This window comes from Physeter macrocephalus, chromosome 7, assembly GCF_002837175.3.
Source record: "Physeter macrocephalus isolate SW-GA chromosome 7, ASM283717v5, whole genome shotgun sequence".
NCBI lineage: Eukaryota > Metazoa > Chordata > Mammalia > Artiodactyla > Physeteridae > Physeter > Physeter macrocephalus.
The window spans coordinates 66,686,410-66,697,275 of NC_041220.1; the positions used below are offsets into that span (position 1 = coordinate 66,686,410).

The window sequence follows — 10,866 nt, forward strand, 5'->3', positions numbered from 1 at the left end:
TTCCTTCTATATATGAACACCTTATATTTTTATAAACACAACAGTTTACCAAGTATTTCACATACATAGTCCCTAACTTGAACCTCATGTTAACCCAGGAAGGCAGACAGTACTGAATGAATATGTGGGCTCAATAAGCAAGGAAAATGAGTACAGTACAGTAGTCTTTTCCCCCAGGTATTGTGGTGGTTGAAAAGTAATTGATTTAGGCATGGGCTTTGGTAACTGACGCTTGTTTACACTGCCAGTGTTTCAAAAAAGGACTTAAGGCCACTTTCAGAGATTCAGAAAAACTACATGAAATCTATACTAGGTGTTTGTTAGGGGTTCAGTGTGCTTTAATTCTACCATTTACCTCTCTTCATGTTCAGAATTTTGAGTGGACTTACCACAAGCAGCATTAGCCAGTTCACAGAACGTCTATAAATTGTGCTGGAGAACACAACTTAGTCCAGAGGCCAAAGTTGGTCTTTTCTTCTCATTTCCACCCAAATCTAGAACTTGGTTATCAGTTGCTTGGCACATAACTCAGGTACAGACCAAGTCCAGTTATTTAACCAGCTACATGAACAAGGACCACAGGCCTTGCCTTACACATGTAGTCACCAGCAGGATCAAAACTTAGGAGGCTAACTGGGCCTGTCTTTAAAAGGCAGACCCCGAGCCCTAGCTATCTAGGGCTTGTGAAATTAGAAACCTAACAATACGAGAGTACAAAAAATGAAGGCTAGAGAAGTAAGCATGGCATGCATGATTAGCCATCTGCCCAACAGAGAATGTGGCTCAATGAGTAACAACAGTTCTCATCTATTAGATCACCAGCTCTTCCTACAGTGAGAGGGTGTGCAGAGGGGCAAACTCCTTCCACATTCGGCTACATGGATGAGAAAGATGAGAGGTGTTATAAGAAACAGCCCTGTGAACCTTGTTTGTGTCTCCTATACAACTGTTAGCTAGCTAGTCTGCATCTTGACAGATTCCTTCAGTGGGATCTCAGAGGCCGGCCTCTGGATATACAGTGCCTCACACTCACTCCTTGCCATCCTCATAATAAACACAGTGGCACGGTTCATGGGGCTGTTTCTTTTAACAAACACCTCTCATCATAAGACAAAGCATTATGCAGAAATGCAGCGTTAAACCATTCCAAGAGGGGCCAACATGATGCAGCCCAGGTGTGCAGTTTGTAGTCAGAAAAATTGTTTAAAATTATCTAGTTAAAGAATCACTATTGCACATTATCATGTCTAATTCAGATTTTCCAGTGTTTTCAGATACTAATGATGTATTAGAGAATTCTTTATTCTGGATGATATAGGCAGTAATTTTTATTTGCTGTACCCTAGTCAAAATATATCAGTATTGACATACTTTCCTGAGAGGGTAAAGTCAGACTTAAATCCAGGTTAAAACTGAAATTCTTGAGCTGTGATTATGATTTAATATTTGTGTGGACATGAATGGTCATTCTCCCAGAGCCAAATAAAGCACCAGACAGAATTATATAAAAAGTAATTATAATCAAGAATTTATTTATAACTTTTCATCTTTTTTAGAAATAAAGGTTTAAAAAAAAGTTGTAAAAATGATAAAATGTAATTTTGTTATATCCTAATTGCTTAGGTGTGTTCTGTAAATTCCAAATAAGTAAAATAATATAAAAATATATTTTCAAATCTATAGAATGAAAAGAAAACCACATTAATCATTAAATACTCTTGGATTTTCTTTACTCCTCCCACAGATGAATTCACAAATATAAAAACTGACATACATTTACATTCTGAAGTACAAATCTCCAACAGCCAAGTAATTATACAGTTTGTTATGTGCAAAGCAGACATTTCCTATTTACTTGCTATGGAGAGCAGAGTACAGGCTCAATGGAGAATAATCATTAAACATTGATTATTTCTAAGAAGAATGCTGTTGTGAAACTATACAATAGGAAATATTTTTGGTAATTATGTACTTCTTTTTAAAAGTAATTACAGCTTTTAGATGTAAATCTTTCAAAGGCTATCTCTGAAGAGCAGTGAAGTGACAGTTATTTCAGATTTGATGAATAATTTGTCAGGAACCTTCTCAAAAACCAAGTCAGGAGAGAGGATTGTTTTCTTTCTTTTCCCCTCCACGTGGTCAGTTTCATTCTTAAGGAAGGTCTGATATAACAAGAAGATGTATTTCACAAACCTTTAACAGAAGTTTGTGAACTGTCAACTGAAGACACCACCTCTGATGTGGATGGTTTCATTCAATCCATGTTCTACCAACTTGATATCTTCTAAGTCATCTTTTATGATGCTAATCAAGTGGCTAAGGCCTTCCTGTTGTTGTTTCAAATGCTAGAAGGAATTTTAAAAATATCAATGTATTTATTAAACTGCATGCTACTCACAGGAAAAAGGCTATTTTTCACTATTTTACCAGCAACACAGCACTTAGTGGCTGCTCTCATTATCTGCATATTTAAACATTTGTACTATCTATATCTTTTGCTAACACTTTTAAATACAGTAAAATACTGTAAAAAGCAATAAAATCAAATATACAATGAACAATATCTGTAACAGAAATTTTACAAAAGATGCAGAGTGTTAAAGGTTCCTTTTATCAACAAAAAAACAAAGGTATATTAAAGGTATATTAAAACAATGCAAGGTACTCAAATATAGATGACTAGCAAAATAATCATTCTGAAAACTAAGGATTTCCATGTTTTAAAGTACAAAGTATAAACTGATGATAATGGTGATAACTACAGTTGCTAGCATTTTAAAGAGTCCTTCCCAGATGTTAAGGCAGCTTGAAGAGTTTCATGGGTATTAACTCATTTAAAATCCCTTTGAGCACACACTTTGGGGGTACCATTATTACCTCTTCTCTACAGATAAAGAAACTGAGATACAGGTGATGAGCCATGATGCTTCAATTCCAAAACAATATACTGCTTTTCATCGTTTAAGGTAGGTGTTTATATTATTCCCAATTTTACTGCATAAACTCTTTTATATAGTTCTTTATTCCAATATGCTGGAATCTTTCTCAGTTAATTTTATTGTAAATATGAATATAATCAAGTGTATGTATACTTTTCGAGAACCCAGAAGCCAAACTAGTTTTTAGTTGCATATAACAGCAATATCCATTCTAAAGCACATAATAAAATCAGATTTGTTGATGACATTTATAACTACCTAAAATCCTCAGGGTCATACCAACCTGCCACGCCAATTAATCCTACCTAGTATGTTCCACAAAGTTTACCATCTTAATATATTTTTTAAGACACAGTTGATGGTTGGATAGCTTTTATTAAACCAATCTATATTTATACTAATGAAACTAAGCTAGAGCAGTACATCCCAACTTCTTCATAGAAAGTGAGCCTTAGACAGTGGTTGGAGGTTTCGGCTACCCCAGCCTACACCCAGGTCTCCTGAGGGCTGACAGGATCATTAACTCTACATATTTATAATTGATATGTGGCATTATGTAAGTTGGGAATATGTGATATAGAGCAGTTACTTCTCAAACTTTAACTGTGCATACAAATCACTGTGATCTTGAAAAATGTAGCTTCCGGAGGTCTGGAGTACGAGCTGAGCGTCTGCATTTCTAACGACCCCTACAAACAGCAGCGGGGTCTAGGGTACTTGGGTTGTCTGTATTACCTCGGAATTCATCGATGTGGGGGACAGGTGAAGAGAACGATTAGCTTTTTTTTGGTGGGAAAATATACATAACATGTCCATTTTAACCATTTTATGTCCAGTCCAGTAGCACTGAGTAAATCATGTTGTGCAACAATCACTACCATCTATCTGTAGAACTTTTTCATCTTCTCAAACTGAAATTCTGTACCCACTAAACACTAGCTCCCCACTCCCCTTCCCCTCAGCCCCTGGCAACTACCATTCTATTCTCTATGAATTGGACTATTCTAGGTACCCCATATAAGTGGAATCATACAACTTTTTTTTTTTTTGCGGTAAGCGGGCCTCTCACCGTCGTGGCCTCTCCCTTTGCGGAGCACAGGCTCTGGACGCTCAGGCTCAGCGGCCATGGCTCACGGGCCCAGCCGCTCCGCGGCATGTGGGATCTTCCCGGACCGGGGCACGAACCCGTGTCCCCTGCATCGGCACGCGGACTCTCAACCGCTGCACCACCAGGGAAGCCCTATACAACTTTTGTCCTTTCAAACTGGCTTATTTCACGTAATGTCTTCAAAATTCACCCATGTAGTGTGTGCATGTGAGAATTTCCTTCCTTTTTAAGGCTAATATTTCCACTGTATATATACCATATTTTGTTTATTCATCCATCTATGGACACTTGGATTGCTTCCACTTTGGCTACTGTGAATAATGCTTCTATGAACATGGCTATACAAATAATCTGTTTGAGTCCCTACTTTCAATCCTTTTAGGTATGCACCCAGAAGCAGAATTGCTGGACTATATTGTAATTCTATGTTTAATATTTTGAGGAACCATTTTTCACAGTGGCTGCATGCACCATTTTTACATTGCCACTAGCAATGCATGAGGTTTCCATTTTTTTCAAATCCTCTAAACCCTTGTTATTTTCTGGGTTTTTTTTTTTTTTGGATAATAGCCATCCTAATGGATGTGAGGTGGTGAAGTCACCTTTTTAAAAGGTGAGTCTAGTGCAACACTTACCTGCTTGATTTCTCGTAACAGATCTGCATCTATGTAATATCTTTCTTCAGATTTGACTGCTCCAAAATGATTCTGCATCCTGATTTGGGACATCAGTTCATTCAGTCGGCCCTAAAAATAATACAGAGTTGAGGGACTTCCCTGGTGTCATGGTGAATAGGACTCAGCACTCCCAATGCAGGGGGCCCGGGTTCGATCCCTGGTCAGGGAACTAGATCCCACATGCAAGCTGCAACTAAGAGTTTGCATGCCACAACTAAGAAGCCCGCCTGCTGCAACTAAGGAGCCGGCAGGCTGCAACTAAGGAGCCAGCCTGCCACAACTAAGACCTGGCACAACCAAATAAATAAATAAAAATACTGAGTTGAATTATAACTGCTCATAACAGCAACCATTTCTAAAAGAGAATGTTTTATTTTAAAAGGATAGGTACTACTCTAATTAAAGGTGTCAGTTCTCCCTCCGTACATTATTTGAAACACTAATACAAGCCCAAAACATCATGATTAAGAGTCTACTTTAGATCGGAGAGAAGATGGCGGAAGAGTAAGATGCGGAGATCACCTTCCTCCCCACAGATACATCAGAAATACATCTACACGTGGAACTAACTGCTCCTATCACCCACTGAACGCTGGCAGAAGACCTCAGACCTTCCAAAAGGCGAGAAAAACCCCACGTACCTGGGTAGGGCAAAAGAAAAAAGAATAAACAGAGACAAAGGAATAGGGGCGGGACCTGCACCAGTGGGAGGGAGCCGTGAAGGAGGAAAGGTTCCCACACACGAGAAGCCCCTTTGTGGGCGGAGACTGTGGGTGGCAGAGGCGGAAGCTCCGGAGCCTCGGAGGAGAGCACAGCAGCGGGGTGCGGAGGGCAAAGCGGAGAGATTCCCGCACAGAGGATCGGTGCTGACCGGCACTCACCAGCCCGAGAGGATTGTCTGCTCACCCGCCGGGACGGGCGGGGGCTGGGAGCTGAGGCTCGGGCTTCTGTCGGAAGCCGGGAGAGGACTGGGGTTGGCGGCGTGAACACAGCCTGAAGGGGTTAGTGCACCACAGCTAGCTGGGAGGGAGTCCGGGAGAAGTCTGGAGCTGCCGAAGAGGCAAGAGACCTTTTCTTCCCTCTTTGCTTCCTGGGGCGCGAGGAGACGGGATTAAACCCACCGCTTAAAGGAGCTCCAGAGACAGGCGCGGAGAAGAGACAAGAGACTTTTTCTTGCCTCTTTGTTTCCTGGTGCGCGAGGAGAGAGAGGGGTTTAAGCGCGCCGCTTAAAAGAGCTCCAGAGACGGGCGCGGAGCTGCCGAAGAGACTTTTTCTTGCCTCTTTGTTTCCTGGTGCGAGAGGAGAGGGGATTAAGCGCATCGCGTAAAGGAGCTCCAGAAACGGGCGCAAGCAGCGGCTGTCGGCGCGGACACCAAAGACGGGCATGAGACGCTAGGGCTGCCACTGCCACCACCAAGAGGCCTGTGTGGGGGAACAGGTGACTCTCCACGCCTCCCCTCCAGGGACCCTGTGCAGCCCGCCAGTGCCGGGGTCCCGGGATCCAGGGACAGCTTCCCCGGGAGAACGCACGGCGCACCTTGGGCTGGTGCAGCATCATGCCAGCCTCCGCTGCCACGGGCTCGCCCTGTATCCGTGACCCTCCCCCCCGCCCGCCTGAGCCAGAGCTCCCGAATCAGCTGCTCCTTTAACCCCGTCCTGTATGAGCGAAGAGCAGACGCCCTCGGACGACCTATGCGCAGAGGCGGGGCCAAGTCCAAAGCTGAACCCCAGGAGCTGTGCGAACACAGAGGAGAGGGGGAGGTCTCTCCCAGCAGCCTCAGAAGCAGAGGATTAAATCTCCACAATCAACTTGAAGTGCCCTGCATCTGTGGAATACCCGAATAGACAGCGAATCATCCCAAGTTGAGGAGGTGGACTTTGGGGAGCAAGATATATTATTATTTTCCCCTTTTTCTCTCTTTGTGAGTGTGTATGAGTGTGCTGCTGTGTGAGATTTTGTCTGTATGCCTTTGCTTTCACCATTTGTCCTAGGGTTCTGACTGAACCATTTTTTTTTCTTTTTAAAATTTTTCTTCTTAATAATTATTTTTTATTTTGATAACTATTTTATCCTACTTTATTTTCTCTCTTTCTTTCTTTCTTCCTCCCTGCCTTCCTTCCTTTCCTTTCCGTACTATAGGAGGTGGACTTTGCGGAGCAAGATATATTATTATTTTCCCCTTTTTCTCTCTTTGTGAGTGTGTATGAGTGTGCTGCTGTGTGAGATTTTGTCTGTATGCCTTTGCTTTCACCATTTGTCCTAGGGTTCTGACTGAACCATTTTTTTTTCTTTTTAAAATTTTTCTTCTTAATAATTATTTTTTATTTTGATAACTATTTTATCCTACTTTATTTTCTCTCTTTCTTTCTTTCTTCCTCCCTGCCTTCCTTCCTTTCCTTTCCGTACTATTTCTTCTCCCTTTTATTCTGAGCCATGTGGATTAAAGGCTCTTGGTGCCCCAGCCAGGAGTCAGGGCTGTGTCTCTGAGGTGGGACAGCCAACTTCAGGACACTGGTCTTCAAGAGACCTCCCAGCTCCACGCAATATCAAACGGCAAAAACCTCCCAGAAATCTCCATCTCAACACCAAGACCCAGCTTCACTCAATGACCAGCAAGCTACAGAGCTGGACACCCTATGACCAACAACTAGCAAGACAGGACTACAGCCCCATCCATTAGCAGAGAGGCTGCCTAAAATCATAATAAGGCTACAGACACCCCAAAACACACCACCAGACGTGGACCTGCCCACCAGAAAGACAAGATCCAGCCTCATCCACCAGAACACAGGCACTAGTCCCAGCCAACCAGGAAACCTACTCAACCCAAGAACCAACCTTAGCCACTGGGGACAGACACCAAAAACAATGGGAACTATGAACCTGCAGCCTGCAAAAAGGAGACCCCACACACAGTAAGCAAAATAGAGAAAAAGAAAGGGACTGAAAAAATATTTGAAGTGATTATAGTTGAAAACTTCCTTAATATGGGAAAGGAAATAATCAAGTTCAGGAAGCACAAAGAGTCCCATATAGGATAAATCCAAGGAGAAACACGCCAAGACACATATTAATCAAACTATCAAAAATTAAATACAAAGAAAACATACTGAAAGCAGCAAGGGAAAAACAACAAATAACACACAAGGGAATGCCCATAAGGTTAACAGCTGATCTTTCAGCAGAAACTCTGCAAGCCAGAAGGAAGTGGCAGGACATATTTAAAGTGATGAAGGAGAAAAACCTACAATCAAGATTACTCTACCCAGCAAGGATCTCATTCAAATTCAATGGAGAAATTAAAACCTTTACAGACAAGCAAAAGCTGAGAGTTGACTTTAAAGTAAAAACTATTACAAGAGACAAAGAAGGACACTATATAATGATCAAGGGTTCGATCCATGAAGAAGATATAACAATTGTAAATATTTATGCACCCAACATAGGAGCACCTCAATACATAAGGCAAATACTAACAGCCATAAAAGGGGAAATCGACAGTAACACAATCATAGTAGGGGACTTTAACACCCCACTTTCACCAATGGACAGATCATCCAAAATGAAAATAAATAAGGAAACACAAGCTTTAAATGATACATTCCACAAGATGGACTTAATTGATATTTATAGGACATTCCATCCAAAAACAACAGAATGCACGTTTTTCTCAAGTGCTCATGGAACATTCTCCAGGATAGATCATATATTGGGTCACAAATCTAGCCTTGGCAAATTTAAGAAAATTGAAATCGTATCAAGTATCTTTTCCGACCACAACGCTATGAGACTAGCTATCAATTACAGGAAAAGATCTGTAAAAAATACAAACACATCGAGGCTAAACAACACACTCCTTAATAACGAAGTGATCACTGAAGAAATCAAAGAAGAAGTCAAAATATACTTAGAAACAAATGACAATGGAGACACGATGACCCAAAACCTATGGGATGCAGCAAAAGCAGTTCTAAGAGGGAAGTTTATAGCAAAACAATCCTACCTTAAGAAACAGGAAACATCTCAAATAAACAACCTAACTTTGCACCTAGGGCAATTAGAGAAAGAAGAACAAAAAAATGCCAAATTTAGCAGAAGGAAAGCAGTCATAAAGATCAGATCAGAAATAAATGAAAAAGAAATGAAGGAAATGATAGCAAAGATCAATAAAACTAAAAGCTGTTTCTTTGAGAAGATAAAAAAATTGATAAACCATTAGCCAGACTCATCAAGAAAAAAAGGGAGAAGACTCAAATCAATAGACTTAGAAATGAAAAAGGAGAAGTAACAACGGACAGTGCAGAAATACAAAAGATTATTAGAGATTACTACAAGCAACTGTATGCCAATAAAATGGACAACCTGGAAGAAATACAGAATTCTTAGAAATGCACAACGTGCCGAGACTGAACCAGGAAGAAATAGAAAATATGAACAGACCAATCACAAGCACTGAAATGGAAACTGTGATTAACCTTAAGAAACAGGAAACATCTCGTATAAACAACCTAACTTTGCACCTAAAGCAATTAGAGAAAGAAGAACAAAAGAACCCCAAATTTAGCAGAAGGAAAGAAATCATAAAGATCAGATCAGAAATAAATGAAAAAGAAATGAAGGAAACAATAGCAAAGATCAATAAAACTAAAAGCTGGTTCTTTGAGAAGATAAATAAAATTGATAAACCATTAGCCAGACTCATCAAGAATAAAAGGGAGAAGACTCAAATCAATAGAATTAGAAATGAAAAAGGGGATGTAACAACTGACACTGCAGAAATACAAAAGATTATTAGAGATTACTACAAGCAACTGTATGCCAATAAAATGGACAACCTGGAAGAAATGGACAAATTCTTAGAAATGCACAAGCTGCCGAGACTGAACCAGGAAGAAATAGAAAATATGAACCGACCAATCACAAGCACTGAAACTGAAACTGTGATTAAAGATCTTCCAACAAACAAAAGCCCAGGACAAGATGGCTTCACAGCCGAATTCTATCAAACATTTAGAGAAGAGCGAACACCTATCCTTCTCAAACTCTTCCAAAAGATAGCAGAGGGAGGAACAATCCCAAACTCATTCTATGAGGCCACCATAACCCTGATACCAAAACCAGACAAAGACGTCACAAAGAAAGAAAATTACAGGCCAATAACCCTGATGAACACAGATGCAAAAGTCCTCAAGAGAATACTAGCAAACAGAATCCAACAGCACATTAAAAGGATCATACAACATGATCAAGTGGGGTTTATACCAGGAATGCAAGGATTCTTCAATATACGCAAATCAATCAACGTGATACACCATATCAACAAACTGAAGGAGAAAAACCATATGATCATCTCAATAGATGCAGAGAAAGCTTTTGACAAAATTCAACACCCATATATGATAAAAACCCTGCAGAAAGTAGGCATAGAGGGAACTTTCCTCAACATAATAAAGGCCATATATGACAAACCCACAGCCAGCATTGTTCTCAATGGTGAAAAACTGAAACCATTTCCACTAAGATCAGGAACAAGACAAGGTTGCCCACTCTCACCACTCTTATTCAACATAGTTTTGGAAGTTCTAGCCACAGCAAACAGAGAAAAAAAAGAAATAAAAGGAATCCAAATAGGAAAAGAAGAAGTAAAGCTGTCACTATTTGCAGATGACATGATATTATACATAGAGAATCCTAAGGATGCTACCAGAAAACTACTAGAGCTAATCAATGAATTTGGCAAAGTAGCAGGATACAAAATTAATGCACAGAAATCTCTGGCATTCTTATACACTAATGATGAAAAATCTGAGAGTGAAATTAAGAAAACACTCCCATTTACCATTGCAACAAAAAGAATAAAATATCTAGGAATAAACCTACCTAAGGAGACAAAAAACTTGTATGCAGAAAACTATAAGACACTGATGAAAGAAATTAAAGATGATACAAATAGGTGGAGAAATATACCATGTTCTTGGATTGGAAGAATCAACATTGTGAAAATGACTCTACTACCCAAAGCAATCTACAGATTCAATGCAATCCCTATCAAACTACCACTAGCATTTTTTACAGAACTAGAAAAAAAAATTTCACAATTTGTATGGAAACACAAAAGACCCCAAATAGCAAAAGCAATCT

General features: G+C 40.2%; 1 protein-coding gene across 2 annotated transcripts in view; it reads right to left on the reverse strand.

The window, feature by feature from the left end:
• Positions 1-1,745: 1,745 nt before the first annotated feature.
• NUP54 (nucleoporin 54) overlaps positions 1,746-10,866 on the reverse strand; it is a 38,134-nt gene continuing 29,013 nt past the window's right edge. The window contains exons 11-12 of one of the 2 annotated variants that reach the window (XM_024115426.3): positions 4,683-4,793; positions 1,746-2,345 (exon numbers count right to left, since the gene is read on the reverse strand). In XM_024115426.3, coding sequence (XP_023971194.1) covers positions 2,217-2,345; positions 4,683-4,793 — 240 coding nt within the window. In that variant the 3' untranslated portion in view covers positions 1,746-2,216. The remainder of the gene's footprint in view (positions 2,346-4,682; positions 4,794-10,866) is intronic. The other variant, XM_024115427.3, reaches the window with a different exon arrangement.